Genomic DNA, 21,988 nt, shown 5'->3' on the forward strand with positions numbered 1-21,988 from the left:
AAAGAGGGCTCTAGTGGCCAGTGATAGAATAAAAGGATGTGCATGAATCTGTATATAAATAATGTGGGTGAAAGATTTAAAATTGCAAAGCAAGTTTAAAGTTGACGTAAAAGTCCAGTGCTTTCTAGGAATTTAAAAACATTTGCATGAGGTATAAAAGGTTCATCTCCAAGCAAAAGAGCAAGGTGTAAAGACATCTGTGCTGAATAAAACTGGGCAAAGTAGAATTGGCGGTGTGATATGCAGGACACTCAAGAAGGATATGCACTACAGTTAATGGTTCTGAACAGTGTTCGCATGTAGGTGGATCCTCTCGGCGAAGCAGATACCATGTGTTAGATGTGTGTGGCCAATTCTTAACCGACAAAGAATTACCTCGAAAAAACGGTCCCTATGACGGGCACTCGCCCACTCCTGTAGCATCGGCTTCACAACATGGAGTTTGTTGTTGGTTTCGCGGGACCATTCCTCTTGCCATTTACACTTGATACTTTTCTTTATGGTCGTTTTGTAATCTTGGTAGGGTATGTCGTGAATATCAACCTTCCTTGAAGCACATGTGGAAGCGGCACGATCAGCAGCTTCATTGCCGGGAATACCCATGTGACTAGGCACCCAGCAAAAGACTACCTGCAATTTGTTGTCCCTAGCCGCAGCAACCATTTTATGTTGCAGCTGAGTTATTGAAGGGTTTTTTGCTATCTCAAGGGATCTGAGTGCTCTCAGAGCACTTAGTGAATCAGTGTAAACTACAGAGTATGGATGCCTATTTTTGATAATATAGTCTGTGGCCAACAGTAAACCGCATAATTCAGCAGTCAAGATAGTTGCACTGGAATTAATTCTCCGCACACATTTAAGTGATGGTCCAATCACTGAACAGCCGACACAACAATCGGTTTTTGTTCCGTCGGTATAAAAGCTGGTGTACCCTATTGGAAAAACCAGCATGAAAATCAAACTGGTCAAGCTGGTAATTAAGGTGGTCAAGCTGGTAATCAAGGTGGTCAAACTGGTCAATGTGGTAATTAAACTGGTTTAGCTGGCAATCAAGCTGGTTTAAGCTGGGCAAGCTGGAATTTAAGCTGGTCAGTCTGGTCTAAGTAAAAACCAGCATCGTCCAACTGGAATCTGGTTTTAGATTCAATCTGGTGTAGCTGGGAGCCAGTCTGGTCCTAACTGGTTAAGCTGGTGTTCCTGCGAGCCAAGGTGGTCAAGCTGGTTTTCCTGGGAGCCAATGTGGTCAAGCTGGTTTTCAGCAGGGAGCCAATGTGGTCAAGCTGGTTTTCCTGGAAGCCAATGTGGTCAAGCCGGTTTTCAGCTGGGAGCCAGTGTGGTCAAGCTGGTTGAATTGGGAACCAATGTGGTCAAGCTGGTTTTCAGCTGGGAGCCAATGTGGTCAAGGTGGTTAAACTGGTCTTCCTGGGAGGCAATGTGGTCAAGCCGGTTTTCAGCTGGGAGCCAGTGTGGTCAAGCTGGTTGAATTGGGAACCAATGTGGTCAAGCTGGTTTTCAGCTGGGAGCCAATGTGGTCAAGGTGGTTAAACTGGTCTTCCTGGGAGGCAATGTGGTCAAGCTGATTTTCAGCTGGGAGCCAATGTGGTCAAGGTGGTTAAACTGGTCTTACTGGGAGGCAATGTGGTCAAGGTGGTTAAACTAGTCCTCCTAGGAGCCAATGGGTCGGCTGGTTAAATTGGTCTTCCTGCGAGCCAGTGGGGTACGTCAAGCCAGTTAAACTGCTCTTCACGCCAGCTTACTTATCACTAAAACAGAGCTGCCTAGCTGGCAGTCCCACTGTCGGCCAACAAAACAAAATATATCCATTTGTAACCTTGCGCGTGTCTTCTTAAGTGACGCAAGCTGTTTTGCCATTTGGTGACTATATTGAAACGGAATAATGACTGCTAACAAGCTGCACTTTCCGTGTCTCTGAGAAGTGTTTTGGTTCGTGCTCTAGTGGGACGAGGCCATAATAGTTATGACCTATACCGACATCAAGCCGTTTAAGAGTCTGAATGAAAAGCAAGGTAGTTTTAATAGAGGAACAAAATATGTGAAGCAGAAACCTAGTGTTTGAAATATGGTGAAATTTTAGTTATAGATCTCACACTGCATTTTTAGGGTGCCGGGGGGCGGGGGGTATATGCCTTTGTTGTAAAGCAATATGGTTCACCTGACATTAAAAAAAAACAAGCACCGACTGCAAAATGAAGAAAAGGTGTATTGTTTAAATGACAAAACCTTTTATTATGCCACTTATACACATTAAACGATCAAATATGAATTTAGGTCGACAACCAAATGTATATACGGCTGATTCCTCCTATAAGTATTGATTGACAAAGTACACGATCAGAAATTCACTATTTAAAACAATAAATGCGTGCACAGCTCTCCCTCAGTGGCGAGTGAAACCCGGTTGCAACTCCAAAACTTCACACGTGACCTTCCCATCGCCGGCAGTAGAAAAACCAAGCTGCTTTCCAGATTGATTGTTATTATCGCTTTCCACCCATCTCACGGTTGAGTACCACAAGGATCTGTATGAGACTAAGTGATTTATTTATTTGCATTAATGGAACCAATGACATGGTGATCTTTACACAAAGCACATTTATTGACCCCAAAAACCACAACAGACCAAAAACCACATAAACTTCTGCACACGCTCAATCATTTTAACTTGTATTAACAACTAATTGAACCCAATTCAAGTACTGAGCGTACAAGGCTACAGAACAGACACACTACAGATATTGGTGAAGTGAAAGAACTTGATAACCAAAGTGATCATTTCCAACTTCTTATCTCTAATCCAAGGATCTTAGAAACGTGTGCAGTGAATTTGTCAATATAGACGCCAAGGTCTCTTACTAGAGATACAGCATCTACCACATTTCCCTCAAGCACATAAGGGTAAAAGAAAACTTCCCACTTTCTCTATAAAGAAATCAATTTAGCTTTTAAGATTGAACGACAAGGCTTTTTTTCTACACCACTCTGAAATTGCACCAATATCAGTTTGCAATAAAGTACAATCAATATGGTCTTTAACATTTAAAAAGAGTTTCATGTCATCAGCAAAAAGAAGTACATTTGAGTGCTTGACGCATGATACTGTATTGTTTACAAACAAAATAAACAACAGTGGTCCCAGGTTTGAACCTTGGTGTACGCCAGAAGTTGATCTAAAACACTTCCAAAAAGTTGCCAACATAAACAGTATTACTATGTAAACTCAGGTAGCTCATGAACCATTCACAAAGCTTTGGGCACATGACATAAAAAGAAAGTTTGCAAAGGAGTAAAGTATGATCTACACAGTCAAAAGCCTTTGACATGTCAAAATATACAGCATCAATTTCGCCTCTGTGACTATCGGCACAAAGAAATCTAGAAAAGAGCACAAATCTCTTTCAACGGACTTTCCCTTTTAAAAACCATGCTGAAAAAGACTAAATTTTTTTACTGAGGTAATTTGAGATCCAGTTATGCATAACCATTTCGAAAACCTTCGGGAAACCACACAATAACAAAACGGGACGATAGTCACTAATAATGACAGATCACCAGCCTCGAATATGGGCACAACTATAGAAGACTTCCACAAATTAGAGAAAGTACCCCTCATGAGAGGTGCTTTGTATGTTTGAACAATGTTTGCTTCAATGATATAAAATGCCCTTCAAATTTGGAACAGAAATGCACTAGAAGGATATGTATGTTCTACCTAAGCTTCAAGAAAAGTACAAAAATGTTCTAACAAACCAAATACAGGGTTTAAAGGAAAGAAAAAATGAAAGCCAGTTTTTCGGCCCACATGATGAACAAACTGTGCATCGCAAAAAGCGGAAAGTCCACCAAAATGATGCTATCAGTAAGATAGGATGTGATGAGCACTTTCAACGTTAAAGGGATGCAGAAGCGAAATTTTGATTTCAGAAAACAATGCAGAAGCACTAGGCGGGAAGCTACAAACCCGAAAGCGTCACCCATAAATCATTATCTGCAATGGATGGTCGTATTTTTGCGAAAGAAGAGCTCGCTTGAACAAGGCCAAAAATGCCCACGACGTTGCGATTCTTGTTACCTCCTCTCTTCGGTTTGACTCCACGAGGACACAAAGAGGGAAGGAAGCGAGGCCGTTTCCCCTCCTCCTTAACTGTTCTGCAGGAAACAAGATGTCGCAATTCTCACTCAATCGCATCCTTATTTTACAAAAATATGGCCATCCGTTTCGGATATCTCTTTATGAGTGCTGTTTTGGGGTTTGCGGCGCCCCGTCGAGCATACTAACAATCTGTATCAAGAGTCCTATAAAATTTGTGTTGCTCATGGCATGCTTGGAGATGGTGTGAGGAGGTTGTCTTACATAGTTTCAAATACTGTGAACGTAATAATTTTTGAGGAAACCTAATGTTCTGAAATCTCAAGATTTGAAAAGTATGACAAAAAAATTTATTGCATGTATACATACATCACCCCCCTCCCTTTCCCCATCAATACAAAATTTTCTGCCTGCACAATTTTTCCAGAAACCTACACTTTGCAAAATTTGTGAAACAAAGCCCTCGAAAATAAAGCTGTTTAGAAGTGTTGGCTAGATGGCAAGGCTTCAACTAAATGCTTGTTTTTGGGAGCTCACCTGCACGCTTGATGTCACGGAGCGTAAGGCTGTCATGCAGCAAAATGTGTACAGCCTCACAGAGCTTGGAGAGGTGCTTCCAGTAGAGTTGGGGAAGGACATCCAGCAAGCATGGCAGTGCATAAAAAAGGAGCCACTGCTTCCACTCTGACGCCTTCCAGAAGCCACGCTCCTCAATGGAACGAGGCAGCCTTGTTATACAGTGGGGAGGCTTGATGCTTCGTAGTCGCTTGTCTACCTTGACAACAGACGCACGTGTACCTGCAAACCACATTTAAACTCTTCAGTGATTAGAACACCTAGCTTCATAAAGGAGTTCTTAGAAAAATTGATTTCTTAGATCTAGACAGTAAATTTGAATAAAATATATTACGAAAGCACGTTTATGACAAATTTTGCAGCGTTCTATTGAAAATGAAATTCAGCATATCATTGTAGTGCAACAGGTACTGTAGTTCCTCCAGTATTTTATGCTGGGCAATCTAAGGAATTCTATGGTTTTTTACGGGCCTGAAAAAACCTCACAGGCAGCCACCGAACAAGGTAGGTTCTATGAGGAGCAAGTACGTCTGCTCCACAAACGGGGTACAGTGATGCCCTGGCGCCGAGCTCCGATTAAATGACAGGGGTACACATAAACGCTGCGTCGTCTCCTAATCGTACGAATGACTGTCATGTCCTTTTAGCAGCCGTCGAAACTCCATTGGTTCTTTGTGAACAAGGGCTCGTCCTTTGAAGGAGGGGGAGGAGATAGTTCGAAGGGTATACTCATTTTGTCGACTAAGAATGACCAGGTGCACCACAAGGACCACAAAACCCACGGATCAGATGTTTCTTTACCAACCAGATAGAATGCTGTCTAGTGGGCAGAGTTTCGTTGCAATTGTGATCACTCCCTCTTACTTTTTCGTGGCTTTGTAATGTTGAGAGAAGACTCCTTTAGGCTCGTTCACACACTTGTAACCAAGTATGACCGAGAGAGACGAGACCGGTTTTTAAGTCTCTTGCGACATCTTAGGACCGGATGCGCTGCTGCGGAGCTGGTCCAAAGACGTCAGAAAAGGCTTAGAAACCGGTCTGTCTTTCTCAGTCATACTCGGTTGCAAGTGTATGAACGATGTTTTACTATTCCATGCCTTCCCTCTCGCACGCAACGTGACACATTTTCGTTGAATTGCTTACTACACAGCAGATAAACACACTGGTGCTGCAGCAAAAATATTGGGTGAGATTGATGTTGCAACGATTCTCAAAGCCCTGTGTCGTTTAAAGGGATGCTGAACCGATATTTGAAATCTTATAATTAGTGCCCGAGCGGGCTTCACGGAATGGTACTGTACCTAAAAACGATATTGAATCCGACGGATGGGGCCCGAATTATTGTATTTCTTTGAATTAAGAGCGAATCCTCGGCCGGAAGCCGCCGGCGCGAGCGAGTCCTTCTGAGAGCAGGCGTAGCGGAACTGACGTGCGCATTCTCGGCGCCCCCAGCGCCCCTGGCGCCTCCGCGCATTCTCCTCGTTCGTTGGTGCTCGCCTTGATTCTTCGCTCGGCGGCTGTTCTCAAAGCGGCTGGGACTAGTACCACGCGGGCAGAGCAGACAGAGAGAGAGAGGAGGAGTTTGGAAAGGAAGAGATAGTCCTGTAGACTCACTCGAATGGGAGTCGTGCTAACTATCTTTGGGGGGAGGGGGAATGGGAGTGAAAGATGAGCAGAAAGAAATGAGATTAGATAGAGGTCGGGAAGCGGTCTTCCGGATGCGAGAGGGGGGGGGAGGGGGGGCCGAGGACACAGAATTCACGGGCACACGCGGGCGGGCACGCGGATGGGGCTCCGGCGCGGGGTGCGCGGCGGAGGCACGCGGTCACTGCAGAGTCGGGGCAGAGACATCCGAGTCATTCTCAGGCTCGGCGGACGTCAGGGAGGGCGGCGGAGGTACGCGATCATTCCGGGAGTGGGAAGAGTCAGCCGAGTCGCTCACAGGCACAGCGCATGTCAAGGGGGTGCGGCGGAGGCACATGATCACTCCAGGAGCCCGCGTGGTACTAACAATAACAAACGCCACCCGACTTAGCGCCTGGCTTGGCTTGGCTCAGTCTGTCTTTTGAGGCGAATGAGAATGCGCACGTCACGAAGCGAGTTTTCCACGACGCTCACCAGGGGTCGCGTAAAATTGTATTTTTCGTGTTTATTCAATTTTATACGCCTCCTCGCTCAAAACAACGCCATTTAGAAGTAAAGGACATGCTATGTATGCCATTGCGACCAAGAATTTCCACCCAAAATTTCGGTTCAGCATCCCTTTAACAAAATTAAACATAAAAAAAAAAAAGCCGCCTGGTAGCATTGTTTTCTCGGTTACCAAGCGGCGTCGGCAATGAGCAGTAGATCGACGGAAACCTTTCTTAAAGACCGCATTCATGTCTAGGGACACAAATGGACTGCTGATACTGCTAGATGACAGGTTAAATGGGAGTAAGCACGAATGACATTTGAGAAATCTTGAAATCAGCTCGCGATCCCAGTTTGGGGTGTCATGCTTGGCAGCGGCAGGCACTGGTTTGTCTATTATAAACTGTCATTCGGCACAATATTGCCGCGCTGAGGGCCGAGCAAACAACACTCTGTCACATAGTTCTAAAAGATTCCCGTGTATTCTACTCGAGGCGTAACTTTTACCGTTTCATCTTTGTTTCTCGTTCTAGAAAGTGCCTGTTCATTCTCGCCCTGAGCCCGCGACGCTCGAAGCGGCCCACAACCTTGTTGAATCAGTCTTACTTGGCATGTGAGTGGTACGAGGATAAGTACCCTGCACCTCCACCAGAAATGCCACGAATGAAGGTGACGAGAGGACTAACAGAAACGTTCTCAGGGCAAAGAATGCTCTGCCGGGGTGCATCTACTGCTCAACTTTCTCTACAAGTGCGCTCGTTGCCGCGGACGTCATTGCTCAGAATTGAGCGATTGCTTCCAACTTTTCAAACACTCGGCGACCGTGCAAACTACACATCTCTACAAGTGCGCATTGCGCAGTTGCCGAGCGTTTGGAAAATTTCAAGCAATCACTCGATTCTCGGCAATGACGTCCGTGGCAACAAGCGCGCTTGGAGAGGAAGTTCGGCCATTCATTCATTGTGACAATATCATTTGGAATTCCCATGTGAATGAGCTAATAGATGAGGCAAGAATTAAATACCCGGGCATTAACAACCTTGCAAAAGGCTTGCACATCATCTATTAATTTTCCTAGCTGCCAGATGGTGACACATGATTGAATGCTGTTTGACAATGACAAACTCTAAGGTTTTTGTTTCGTGCATGCTATGGCATTGTAACAGACACGTTAAAACGGTTACCGATGTAGTATGCCTGTCGTGAGCTTGTCGATGAAAAGAGGAGCTCCGTGACTTGTCGCACCACCCCTTGCAGAACACAATGCATGTATTCCACGCTCATGCCAGCAACCAAGTCGAAACCTGAGCAAAAACGATGTCAGGTAGGTTTTGACATGACACATTCCACACACACAAATTACCTTCAAGGTTCATGAGAGGTGATGGACCCTTGATACCATTTACAGGGCTCCCCAGCCTCTGGGCGAGCTCCATGTCTCGAACAACAAGCTCCGATGTCCTCGGAATTGGGGCTTCATCGGCGACATAGCGCACGCATCCTGCAAAAAGAAAGCAAAGTATTTAACTGATCAACCATTGCGACCTGATCAATGATATCTTCCTTGATTAGCAGGCAAAAGTGTATATCTGCAAAAGAATGAAAATTATATGTACCTTCCTCGTGCTCGCCTTTCATCAAGCAATATGGGCAGCCGAAGAACCCATTGAAAGAGACCATGTTTTGCACGGCAGCACGGGCAGGGGTATCAACGCTGCAGCACAGTACAAAGGCTTTTGAAGTGAGCTGCTGATCTCCATGGATCCATGTCACAGGGGCCATAGTGTTGACTTCCTCCACAAACTTGGTCAGAAAAACCGACATGTCTGGATGGCGCTTCCCAAACCAGAGTCCAGCCAATGTAGGGTGGTGCAAGCGCACTGCAGGGGGTAGTTCATTTACTGTAAATTGAATCGGCCACACTGACGTCTTCGAGGATTTGAAGATGGGGCTCCCATCAGTGTTGAACGTGATTGTTAGGTCACTCGGACCTAAGGCAAGCTCTTGGCGCAAGTGCTTGCAAGCTTCGGCTGTTGTAATGTCCGTAATCAAATCAGAGTCATTGAGTGCTAGCATTGACAGCGAATGATGAAGCTCGACACTTGTTTTTCCAATTAGGTGCTTGAGCTGCTTGTGGAGGTCGAGCATCAAGAAATATGACCCACCATGTCTTAGCTTCTCAGTGGACTCCTCAAAATTGCACACATCGCATCGTGCAATCGAATCGCTTGAGTTGAGGACCGTGTCACAGCATGGGCACAGATAATGGTACTTCACCAAGTTTTCCTTTTTTTTCGTCCACAGCTTCCTCAGCTTGTAGATACTTGTCGGCAGAACTGCGCTGCCAAACAAGGCATTCACAAGTGTCAATAGCTTGCCGAGCCCGGCCCACGTCGATCTCTCCGAAACGGCATACGATATAACCATCGCGATGGCGCCAGCTTTCGACGTTGGTGAATGCGGCAGCATACTAGCACCAAACTCTTCCACGCACAGGGTCAAGAGATCTTCGATGGACCCAGGTCCCATCTCCTCGTCGTCGTCGTCTTCAGAGATCACGGCTTCTTCGAGAGACTTCTCTCTCGACACCTCGCCGTCAGGGTGTTCATCATCAGTGCTGTCCCCTCCGTCATCAGCTTGGTCTTGCGATGCATGCTCACTGTCGGTGGAGACATCTCCGACGTCGACTCCATGGCAGTCTTGGGCGTCATCTTCGTCAGTATCTACAGGGTCATCACGGTAGGCTCCGTGGCAGTCTTCGGCGTCATCTTCGTCAGTATCTACAGGGTCATCACGGTAGGCTCCGTGGCAGTCTTGGATGTCGTCTTCGTCAGTACCTAGAGGGTCACTACGGTAACCTCCGTTCTCTCTACCTTCGTCGCCGTCAAGCGGTTCCGTAACTACAGAGGTGCCAGCGTTAGCCCCCTGACCCACAAGCGTCTTCTGGAAACGTAAGGTTGATACCGGGATGAGGTAAGGCTGGTCTGCGTCTAGGTACCGCTTTCGTCGTTTGCCAGGAGTAGCCATGTCATAAATATTTCGGTCGCCAAACGTAGAATACGAAGGATATCAGTCAAGAAGTCTGCCGGACTTACACACAAGCCCACAAGCACAAGGATTGGCTAGATGTTTGATGACCGCTAAATAAAAAAAAATCCCTCCGCCGCAAAGAACGTCGCGACTCGCGAACACCCAATGATTTGAAGTAGTCTTCCGGAGTTCCGGATTTCAGAGAAAAGAGTCAACTACAGTCACCTCCTTCGTTCAAAAAACGCCACCAAAAGATTTCTGTGAGTGCTGACACGTTTAGGAGAAGGGTGACTGGAGGTTACGGTCACGTGCCTTCCCGAAGAGCGCATTGCATTTGTTTTCTTCCTTCGCGACTCGAATGCGTCCCGTATATTGTTGTCTTGTTCCGCCTTTCTGAAGCACTACGGCCGTCATTAGTAGAAATAAATATTATTTATTGCTATTACTGTCACACTGCTAACAACTTTTTTTTCCTCATTGCTTTTTTTTTTTATTTTTTTTTTTATGTGGGTTGTTTGGCTTTTACACCTGACGTCAGATTCGATTCGTAGCCTCGTCGGCATGGCCGTGTGCCGTGTTCCAAAATTTACTCGACCTTACTCCAGGCCCCAGGATAAGTGCTTGGTACCTTGGCGTTCCCAAACTTACCCGCATTCAGCGCTTTACAATCTGTGTTGTCACGTGACACGACCCGCCTAAGTAATGCGGATCCAAGACATTGAACGCAGCCCATGTTGGCGCGTCGTCTGCTACGCCGTGTATGCGCGGAGGCAGTGTTTCTCGAGCTCATTCGATTTAGGGTGCCTACATGTGCCCGCCGCACCGGAAACATGTAGGCACCCTTGTGACCCTGAGTTGCAGCCTCATAGAGGATAAGAGCGCAAAAGAAGAACAGGACAGGACAGAGCCTGTCCTGTCCTGTTCTTCTACTTGTCCGTATCTTTTTGCGTTCTTGCAGCCCAGCAGTTAATTCTGTTGCAGCCTTCCTGGCTTCGATCTGCCAGCTTTCGGCCAAGGCAGCGGCTACACCCGAATAACACTTAGGCGTTGGGCTCCGTGTAGCAGCGTCCGAGCAACGCCCGAGTCCACGACCGCTCAAACTCCGGCGCTTTACCAAGACAACGCCGCCACACCAAAACGAAAGCCGCAGGCGCAAGGTGCGTTCGAAAAGTACGTAGCGATGGCGGAACGGCGCTGTGTTGTGACGTCGGTGCAGGGACCCCACCCACTCCGTTCGGATAATGCCAATATCTTTTGTGAGTGTGAGTGGCGGTGCGGGCGGGCGTGACTCAGGAGGGGGTGACTGAGAGTTGCTTTCACGTGCCCTTACTGAGAACGATTACATATGTCTTTCGGCACAAACCGAACGCATCACGTTCGCTGGTTCTGCTTCTGTGTCGTGTATCGATCTCTGCTGCTCTGCTTGCTCTTTCTTCAACGTGTTTCGGTGGTTTGTGTTCTTTTTCTAAGATAGGAGGCTGTAGAGTAGATGCACGCATATGTAAAATTTACGGACGGTTGGCAGCTGATATTGCCAACGTCTTTGATCAGAAGCTTCTCGCCCCGAAATGACGAAGACTTCGACGCCACCCGGATATACGAGGCCTACTGGGTGTCGGACTGCGGCGATGAAGAGGATTATTACGATGCTCACGTGCTCCTTCTGGGCGGTAAGTTTTTTTGTTGTTTTTTTTTCCTAGGGAATGGAGGCATCTTTTGGGGTGCGAGCTTGGTCAGATATGCTTGATCCGCACAACTAAGAGACCCGTTTCGTCACTCGGCTAAGCTACGCCTGTCGGGCCGCGACTGCCAAAAAGAGAAAAAAAAAAAAAAGGCTTACCAGAGTTAGAATTTTTATTGTTTTTTTTTGTCCACTCGTATGACAAGTAAAGTTCTCGCGCTCGGTCCTGCCGCGCTCACGCACAGATCATAGCTTTCCTGGTATTTTGCGACATGTCAACTAAACTGATATTTACAAAATTCGGTTCATATTTATTTTATCTTTTTGGAAAAAAGCATGTTTAAAAAATCAGATTTATGTTTAATATATGTATATATATTCCGCAGAGTCTGTGGATGACCTCCTGAAGAAAATGCAGACAAAACGGTACCCCATTCCAAGGATTGTCGGTGGAACAGCAAAGCTCGTAGGACCAGTAGGAAAGGCAAGTTTTGCCTTGCTGTGCCACTTTTCCTTGAACCAATTGTAAAGATTCATTATCCGATAGAGATAATCCAACACATCCACTCGAAAAACAGTTCAAGCCTTAAAAAAAAGCAATCGCATTTTTAGAGTGCTGTTTTACGGCGCTCCAACCAAGTGTTCAAGTGCTGCCCGACAAGTACTGCTATGGAGCGTTCAAGTGCCTTCGTTTAGCGATTAACATCATATTTTAGTGTAGTTCAGCCGAAATTAGCACGCTTACATGATCTCTTTCTTTCCTGATAAACTAACCATAGTTATTTCGGATTTTATTTTCGTGCATTGAAAATGATATCAGAAACCCCCAAAAATGACATATTTAGCTCGCTGTGGCGGTGCAGTGGTTAGCAGGCTGAGCAAGCAATGTGTTTTACTTTATGGAAGTCCAGGTTCAATATTGCATATCACAAGTAGATTTTTATTTTCAAAAGGATTTTTTTATTTTTGTCTCCAACTTCTGCGGCCCTGCATCGCAATACAAAGAATAATATACCTCACTACCGCAACATTGCTTGATCTGCACCTAATGGTAAGATAAAGCAGTGGTAAGCCTCTGATAGGTCATATATTGCAATAGAAGTGTGGTTTGTGTTGGAAAGCGTTCTGACCTTGCCCCTAAATTTCCGCTCATCAGAGCTCTCCGACTGCTAGTGCTTGGAATGTTGACAAAATTTGAATCAGCGAAGTTCAGTCTACAGAGGCAGTGGCCTCTGCAATTCGCAGAATGTGACGGCGCACTGCCCCTGTAAAGACTTTGGGTGCCACTTGAACTATCCTGTGGAGAGCCGTTAGACGGCACTCTAGGCACTGCAAAGAAAGGGGTCAAACTTAATTTTATTTATGAATAATTACTATTACACTTTTTTTTAATATTTGCTCATAGTAGCTTGTTGTAGTCAGCATTTTTTTTAACAGTAAAAAACAAATGGCACCTTTTTAATGAAATCAGCTCGGTTTATTATTTTTTGAAGTGGATTATCCTGCGGTCTGCCGGCATAATAACTAGGGGGAAAAAAATACCGGCAGCTGCCCCCTATTGGGTCTCGTATAAAACAAATTATGAAGACTATTTGAAGCTGTAGAGTAGCTCACTGATAAGGTGTCTGTCTCGTACGCAGCAGGACCCTGAGTCAATTGTCAATGAGGGATTATATGATGCTTTTTTTTAGGCATTTGACGATATCTGCAGCATTTCTTTTTTACAATTAACACTGAAAAATCTAATGTTGTCGACGAAACTTCGCTGAGTTAAATGGAATGGGACTGCCTTTCCTGGGGTGAATGGAGGACAGCGATACTTGTACTGCCGGTGGACAGGTGGGCCAATAGTGTTAATATTTTTCTAATGAGCAGCTGCAGACTGTGATACATGCGCCGTTCGAGTGATAAACACGCCGTCCGCTCCCCAGTGATACACGCGCCGTCCGAAACTGGCGGCATTTTTTTTTCCCCGGGCTGTTTTTCATTTACCCCCGGGAAGGGTGCAGTGCTATACCATTTAATTCAGCGAAGTTTCATTTGCAACATTACATTTTTCCTGTGTTAATAAAAAGAAAAGAAAAAAAATGCGGTAAATATTGCAAAAGCCCCCCCCCCCCACCAAAAAAAAAAAGTTTGAGAAAAAGAAAAAATAAGCCCACACTGCAATTGAACCAGGGTCCCAATATGTGTGAGATAGACACCTTACCAGTAAGCTACTCCACAGCTTCAAATAGCCGTTTTCTCAATTAGTTTTATATGAGACCCAATAGGGGACAACTGCCGGCATTCTTTTCCCAGGTTATTGTGTCCCCTGCCGGCAGAATATCCACTTCCTTTTTTTTTAGCGATTACAAACCTTACTTCCTTACTGAGCGAGCCTTGATATTTTGTCTGGGGCTGTTAGCGGTTGAGTTGTATAAATTTTAGATTCCTTCTCTTTGCATTCAGAAAGTCCAAGACCTCGGTCACAAGGAGAAGAGAAAACAAAAGGAAATCGGAAAGAAAACAAGGCTGCATGACATTGCCGCTGATTTCAGGAAAAAGCAGAAGGTATGAAATTGCGCCAATATAAGTTGGAAGTGTCTAGAGTTCCTTCCAGATGGAACAATAGTCGCCACTGAAGTTCTGTCTGCACTGAAGGAATGATAGCAAACAGTGTAGAGTTCCGTCGAAGCGGAACTATAAACTGAGCAACGGGGGTACTGCTGCCGCAAAGCGGCGTGTAAGGTGGGTCAGGGGAGTTACATTTTTGTAATGAGCCGCCACATACTGTTGCTGCGAAGCAGCGTAAAGAGGTGGACCGGTTAGGTTGACACGCACGTTTCATCGACACTGAATAAAAAGCCCTACGAAGATCACTTCGGAGACTGGACATTGGCAGTTTAGACGGAACTCTAGCGGTGACTATCGTTTTGTCTGGACGGAATTCTAGCCACAGCCATACAGGTTTCATTATTTAGGCAGTTGATTAAAGTCAGCAAACACACACGTTTTTGCCCAGATCAAGCAGACGGAGACACCCAGCCGCTACCAGAGTGACATGGTACCCATCACTGTCCTCAGGGAAAAAGAGGAAGTTATAAAAGAACTAAAAAAAGAACTGGCCAAAGAAAGGAGCCACAGTCGGCAGCTGGCTCAGGCCCTGGCCACAAAAATTGGTGTGTATGTTTCCCCCTCTCATAGTTAACGAAAACTTTGAAAGGAATATAGTTTTTACTGCTTGCCTTCTGGTTCAATTCAAACTTCATTTTTCAGTAGTTGCCGCAGGAGAGAGTAGAGACACAGCCACTACCTCCGATGAGGGGCTTCCCTTTTATGAGTCACCATTCCTTGAGTGGGGTGAGTTGCTTGGTAATGTTGATAGGCCACTCCATTTTTTCTTACATCCATCTGTGCATCTCCTTCTATTTAGAGAATGCACCCTATCCAATGAATGATGTTCACTGCGGCCCAGTTTCAGTGCCTTCAACTTCTGGCACAGGCAAGTTTTAACTGCTTTTCTTTATTTTGTTTTTGTTTGCCTTGTTCATTGCTAGCCATGGATGGCTCTGAGGAGTGAGAGAAAGAAATGCTCTGCAAAATGTCAGTCTACTGTAGGATAAGTGAAACACATAGATTGCATTCACGGCAGTTTGCAGCCGTGACAAGCTTTTAGCAAGATCAGAAGACTGATGTTGCTACTCAAATTACACCATATAAGCATCTCTGGGAAACGGAGGCTCCCAGAAAGGCTCCTGCAATCGGCACAATTCTCCCCAAATAAAAAAATGGCAGTTGCGTTCGCCAAGCAGGGTGCCTTTCCAGCAGGTCTCTACTTGAGCATAACCCTCCAGTATGCTCAAAGAAAATATACCATGGTTATTCACATAATTATCATCTTTATTTTGCCCGAAAATGAAGCTGCTTCCTGGGGTGCGTGACAGCTATGTGTGGCAACTTTGAAAGATAAACACAGAAATTAGGTATGGTTTGTGAAAGTTCCTGTTACTACCCTTTATGGTAAGGAAAATGAAGCTAAGATTTTTCTTACTGTGCTGGGCTCCTAAGTAGCGTCAAATCATTAACAAAGAAGATGTGGACTGAAAATGCAACCGAAACTGCATAAATTTGAAGAACCCCTTGCCTGATGTCATGGCTGTTTGCCGAGATCTTGGGTGTATCCAGAATATTATTTCTTTCCCTTTCTGACTCTGCTGATCACGTATCTGTAACATGACAGCCTGCTTCAGCTACCCTAATCACTTGGGCCGGCTCTGTGAAGCACGTGATTAAAAAGTATGCAGAATGTCTAAATACGGAACACGCCCAGTCACTTTCACGGCTTGGTTGTTCCGCGAGGCATGCCATTGAAGCACATGCTCTCATAGTTGTGCATCTCGGCAACGAGCGAACCTTTGCTCTGTGCATGCTTTCCCCTTCACCCGTGCGTCCTCTGCCTTGCATTGTCTGCTTGCTGTCGGCGACTCTGGGCTTTTGCGTGCCGTGTTCTTGGTAATTTTGAGTCAACGTCTTCTTGCCCAAGCCGACTGGGCACTTTGTCTCGTACTGCTTTCTCTCTAACTTCTTGTTGCTTCCTTTGCATATTCCGGATGCAATAAATACACAGGGAAACAAAAATCAATTCTTTTATATACTCAATTTGAGAGTGCATTCAATACTTCGGTGCATTATAAAAAGGAAGTATTTTACAATATTTGCCTGGCCAGATTATTTCTTTTCAATCTTCTAAATTGAAAAGTGGGTCTCACGTCTCTCAAATACTACCCTACAAGGCAGCGATTGATCATTGTGCTCGCCTGTAACACATCTTTCTTTTATGTCTCCAGGATGCCCATCTACACAGCGTGCGTTGCCTGCTAAAGTACTAGTGGATCAAGCTCTGGTACCGCCAGTTGACCAAGTACTGGGTGAGTGCCACAAATACAGAAAATAAACTGACTTGCAGGGTAGGAGAGGGGCAGTGAAGGATTCTACAGTAAGCATCATTGGATATTGATGAATGGCAGGGAGGTTAAGCCTTTTTATTTGGTGCTGGCATTCTAAAATATGGTGCCTTGTCCCACATACTGTCATTGCAAGTTCCTTGTTTTGTCCATTGCCAGCAAACCAAGTGCCAACATGTCCTGCTGAGAGAGTGCAGACTGTGCCGACTCCTCCCGCAGCTCTCTTGCCAGTGGCTGACGTCCCGCCAGTCGGTCAACAACAAGGTGAGTGCACAAATGAAGAAAGGATGACCTGACTTCTAGGGGGGGGGGGGGAGGAGGGTAAAGGGTATATCAAAATGCATTTGTGAATACTATAGGAAGACAGTTAACCATTGCACCAAACTACTCCAAGGGGCTAACCTTGCTCCATCCCGCTACATTTTGCCAAAATATGGGTAATCTACACTATGCTTGTACCAAGAAACCAATTTCGGTTGCCTCTCAATACCGAAACTAAACCGAGTACTGTAATTGAGCATGCATGTGTTATATGGCGCAAGCAGATGCCCGACACAAAGCCCCCTGCATCAATTGTCCATCCGGTCTTGCATGGTTTTCCTGCCGTCTCGCGCTCTCGTGGTCTTGTTGGTCTCGTCTCGCCTCTTTTTTTTATAAATATTTTCACGATAGACGCAGGTGTATGCGGACGCTCTGACACTAGCGTGCGTGCTGGGTAGCAGCCATGCCACATGCTGTAAAACAAAACATTTTATTTTTTTGCGGCGGGAGTTATTTTGTGAGCTGGAGCACTCGTTTATCAAAGCAAGGGTCGTGGGAAAACTATATTTTTCTAACTGCCTTTCAGTCACCGCGGCCGTGCGACGTCGGGTGTTGCCGTCCCCACCTCGCTGCAGATATGACAGCTTCTAAAATGAAATTAAGTGCCGACACATGTTCATCAACATTCCTGTCCTTGTTTAAATATCCGTTACTACTGCTGTGTCAAAGTATTGATTACCTAGGTTTCTGTCGGTGGGCTTTCTTTCGTATAAAATGTACCGCAAAAGAAAGTGGGTGAAGAGAAGTGAGCTAAAGCAAAGAAGGCAAAGTGTGCACGCTGAACCCTCATAGCGCGCTTGTTTGTCGCGAGTTCAGTCGTTGCACAAAACGCTCCGTCTTGACCCTGGCTTGCGAAGTATTGCATCTATGCGCTCAGGTTCTTTTTTTGTGTGTGTGTGTGTGCTTAGCTTGTATTTTGTTTGCCGGCCTGGCAAGCACGTGGCACCTCATTTGCCGGCTTGGCAAGCACGGGCTGCTGGACTGTTCTTTGTCGTATGCTCGACAATTAGATTTTGCATGCAATTTTTGGAATCAGTTGGCGACGGAGTGGAGTGGCATGGTTTCGGTTTCGGATCTTGAGCTCCAGGTGTTGGCAGCTGCGCGGTTCCGTAAACTTTTTGTGGGTCACGGCACTCTTGAAGATCAGATTCCACCCTCTCCTCCACCAAATCACACCTGCTCTGTCCAGTTTGAAGTGTTCAGCAGTGTCATGATTTCCACTATCCTCCGCATAAGAAATAACCGTTTGCTTCAACTTCATCGTGTATAAAATTCTCTTCACACTGATGGTGGAGGATTTCCGCAAACCACAAATGCGCAGTGAACAGAGTATGATTGCGAGACGAACGCCGACAAACACTGCCATCCATTAAGTGATGTTGAAACCAAGCGCTAGCGACCGTTCGCGACTCCGGCGCTCGAGCTTAATGGATAACAAGATGATACCGGCATCGCCGCTCTCAAATTTCTTGCATGGGATGGGGGTGCTTACATTCGCATACAAACTTTTTTTCAGGCGTCTCGTTTGGAAAAGGTGGGGGGGGTGGGGGGGGGTGCTTAGAATCGCGAAAATATGGTATTTGGTAAATATGGTAAACCTTCAGTTGAGAGTGCTTCATCTATGTCAAATTCGTCCTTATTTATTTTGTGCTTTCCTACTAACAGTATAGTTCAACCCATTTTTTGTCAAAAAAGGAATGGGCATTTCCTTGGTATATTACGATACATATAAAAGTAAGCGCTTGTTAATTATATATCTTATTACTTGAATGGGTGCTCTAATGCAATTGGGGACAATACATAGTGTACTCGGTTATCAAGTGTATCCCACGGTAATGCTGTTCCATCTTACTTAAGATAACATCTGTGTTACAGGACTTCAGCTGCCAGTGCCTGTTTTGGACAGGGAAGATCCCACACCACCGGCTTTTTCTGAGGAAGATGGCATGGTAGGCAACCACATTGTTCTATTGTTAGCATTTTGTGTTGCATCATTGTAAACTTTTTTATGCCTTTAGAAGCTTCTTGCTGTTACAAAGTACTAAGTTAATGCTATAAAATATTCTCATTCACAGTCACGTTTGAAAGTAAACTGAATGCTCATCAATTGGAGTCGCTGCAAGTGGGTTCACTAGTCACACTGGTCGAGAGTGTTAAGAGCCGTTCACACATTTGCAACCGAGTACGACCGAGAGAGACCAGACCGGTCTTTAATCCTCTTGCGACATCTTAGGACCAGCTCCGCTGTAGCGTATCCTGTTCTAAGACGTCTTACTGGGTCTTACTCGGTCGCAAGAGTGTGAACGGGCCTTTAGGAGTCTCGGGAGGACTAGTGGCATCCGAGAAGAGTGTGTTTACTACGAAATCTGGATTTCGGCTATTCGAACCTGCTGTTGTGTGTACAGTGAAGTCTAGCGGTCTGGTTTGGTGCATATGTGACGTCGGTACGCTCGACTGAATGAGCCTGTTGTGGACCGACAACTCTCCGAAGACAAGCTTCATGGGGATTCACTCCTGCCATTGGCGTACCACTGTCAACATTGAGAAGGAATTTTTTTTTTTTTTTTAATTTTAGTTTGCCAATATTTTTTTTAAATATTGTGATTTTCGGGAAAATTTTGGTTTATCTTGGTTCCTATGTTTTGTGAGGTCAGTTTTAGTGAAACTTCAATCTTGATCAAGATTTATTGCAAGGCTCCATTAATGCATTCACAATATATATGGAGGAAACAATGAGAAGCTGCAGTGGATAGGTTAAGCATGCCGAAAAAGCTTAAATATAAAAAATATGCTGTACGCGGCAAAGTGCTCAGGTGGCTAAGTTGTCATTATCCAGAATCCCAGAATGACCGAACCGAGCGTGAGCAGATGATGTGCGGGCAAGGAGGGAAGCACGCACAAAACCTTTGAAAGTCGTTAGACTTTCATGACTAAGCGAATGATTTTTCATTGCAGGTACACCTCGGTGGCAAGATAAAGCTTTCGAAGCTAAAGATTGATGATTTAGTAGACAGACTCCCTCCCAAACGATATGTGAAAGATTTGTGCAGGTGTATTTATACTCACGAAGAGATGTGCGCGAGAAGTGTGACCGGTGCCCCCTGCCGGAGTCATTTGAAGGATGGGGCAAAGGGGAAGCTGCCGGTAACCCCAATGAAACTGCTGGCCCTTGCAAGTAAGTGAGAAAGCTTGTCCTTGAACAGCTCATGCAAAGGCGACTGAAGATGCTCCGCAAGATTTGAAATTTGTTTAAAATATTTTTTTGAAATAATTAAGTACAAGCATGACACTGCTAATGCAAGCAACAGATTACCATATTTTAATTTTTTTTCCTAGGAATTGGGGCTTTGCCCATCATTCTGCTAACGCAAAAAAAGAAAAAAGGATTGCCATAATTTTTTTTAATGAATTTGTGATTTGTGATTGTCATACTGGCATGGTAAAAGGAGCTAATTTGGAGAACTAACCTAAGTGGTAAAGTTTTCTGCCCATCATTCTGCTTTTAACGTAATGGAAAAAGCTGCTGATTCGGTGTTCTCGCTAACAGGGTCATGCAATGTAGTGCATGCACGGTAGTAGATGATTTACAGAAATGGAAGGATTATTTCCATGTCTTGATTATTACGGTATCTCTACTTCCTGGAGATTTCTTATAATTTTAATTTTATACCATTTTTGGTATCCTTTTGAGTTACTTTGCAATTTAAGCGAGTTCAATGAAATACAGTAGAATTGGTTGACGAGATTTTTTAGGGAAAAGTGACAGCCAATTAAGCGTTGGGAGGCTTATAAATGAGAGGAAGCAATTATGACTGCAGCTGGTTTCAGATAGAATTTCACAGCCTTGGTGAAGTTTATGGTTATTGCAATATTTGCCGAGTGTTTGTTTTTCAGAAATGTTATTTAAAGTTAGCAATTAATTTTCAGTTGCAACTTACACATGGCAGCTTTTAATAGTGAGCAAAACTTTAGAGACCATTGAGCTGACCCAGATGTTGACCCCCGTCAAGTACTGCTCCTGGCACATGAGTGCAGAGTAGTGAAGCTCCACATGCATGCTAGTATGAGGGGAACTGTACACTGTGCTTCTGCTTGGTTAAAAAGTTGGGATCACAAGAAAAGTTAAACCAGTAATAGGATGGGAAAGCAAGCAAAACTGAGCGCAGCAGTAAAAAGCTTGCATCGAGCGTCATGGCATAGTCAGTGCAAAGAGGTGAGAAAAGGGGCAGCAGAGCAGAATAAGGGGCAGCAATGATCCAACACATCAAATCGACCGCATAATATTGTACATTTTACTTTAGGGAAAGCAAACAGATTAAATAGAAATTGATACACCTATCACTACGGGAGTTTGGGATCAGTGTTAATTAACATAAAACTGAAACAATGTGTCAATCACTTCCACTATTGCACTTGTGCGATAGGGGAGGGAAGCAGGTAGTGTTTTGACATTGGCCTTTTCACCGACCTCTCTGAAATTTTATTATGTTATGACCTCACCCACAGCTCACTGTCCTTGCCCTTTTGTTTGTATAAGTTATATTTCTGTCGCTCTTGGATCATACTTCCTGAAAAGTAAAACACAAAGTTCTTAATAATTTTGGTAGTTTGAAACACTTGTATGCAGAAAAACTGTACGGTGAACGTGACATACGCACTGTCTTCAGAAACGTTTGATGAGCCAACAAGAGGAAATCTTGGAGCTTACTTTATTTGACTAAAGCACCTCAAAAAGCAGGTGAAAGGGATGGACAGGACCAAGCGCTAACTTATAACAACACAAACATGTTCAATTGTAAGGTAGCACTCCGTGCTGTCCATCCTTCTCTTGTGTCCACGCTTTTTAGGCGCTTTTCCATTCAAATCATGCACTAATTAACTAGCCCACCTAGCCATTTTATTGCTTGTTTTATTGCCTATCTAACACACATCTATTTAAAATTTCCCCAGATGGTCTCATGTACTACGAGGGAGCCAAACCCACCGAAGCTCGGCACACGGGCCCCGAACTTCAGAAGATTGTGCGGGAGGTTTTAAAGGAGTTCCTGCCCGACAACGCAAGACAAGGCACAAGAAGGAGGGAACCACCGGCACCCAAAGAATAAATGTGCATGCTTGGGTGAAACAGCACACAAGATTTACACCCAAGCCTCCATCCTCTCAATAAATGTTCCTCGAGGCATTTAGGCATAA

At 44.9% G+C, this 21,988-nt stretch overlaps 2 protein-coding genes across 3 annotated transcripts; one reads left to right on the top strand and one right to left on the bottom strand.

Moving 5' to 3' along the window:
- Positions 1 to 2,257: 2,257 nt before the first annotated feature.
- On the bottom strand, positions 2,258 to 10,312 carry LOC121832995. The gene is made up of 4 exons (XM_042291915.1): positions 8,434 to 10,312; positions 8,181 to 8,318; positions 8,002 to 8,121; positions 2,258 to 4,906 (listed from the first exon to the last, which is right to left on the bottom strand). The coding sequence occupies exons 1-4, from the start codon at positions 9,842 to 9,844 to the stop codon at positions 4,620 to 4,622; spliced, it is 1,956 nt and encodes a 651-aa protein (XP_042147849.1). The 5' UTR covers positions 9,845 to 10,312; the 3' UTR covers positions 2,258 to 4,619.
- Positions 10,313 to 10,983: 671 nt separating this feature from the next.
- Positions 10,984 to 21,988, top strand: LOC121836754. 2 transcript variants are annotated; one of them, XM_042291917.1, is made up of 11 exons: positions 10,984 to 11,517; positions 11,915 to 12,012; positions 13,980 to 14,081; positions 14,533 to 14,689; positions 14,790 to 14,870; positions 14,944 to 15,012; positions 16,358 to 16,438; positions 16,634 to 16,738; positions 18,671 to 18,744; positions 19,751 to 19,970; positions 21,746 to 21,988. In XM_042291917.1, exons 1-11 carry the CDS (start codon positions 11,337 to 11,339, stop codon positions 21,898 to 21,900), a joined length of 1,323 nt encoding a protein of 440 aa, XP_042147851.1. In that variant the 5' UTR covers positions 10,984 to 11,336; the 3' UTR covers positions 21,901 to 21,988. The 2 variants fall into 2 exon arrangements, with proteins under 2 accessions (XP_042147851.1, XP_042147850.1); XM_042291916.1 differs by having other exon boundaries at positions 10,985 to 11,517; positions 14,787 to 14,870.

This window comes from Ixodes scapularis, unplaced genomic scaffold, assembly GCF_016920785.2.
Source record: "Ixodes scapularis isolate PalLabHiFi unplaced genomic scaffold, ASM1692078v2 PGA_scaffold2__306_contigs__length_199485367, whole genome shotgun sequence".
Lineage (NCBI taxonomy): Eukaryota > Metazoa > Arthropoda > Arachnida > Ixodida > Ixodidae > Ixodes > Ixodes scapularis.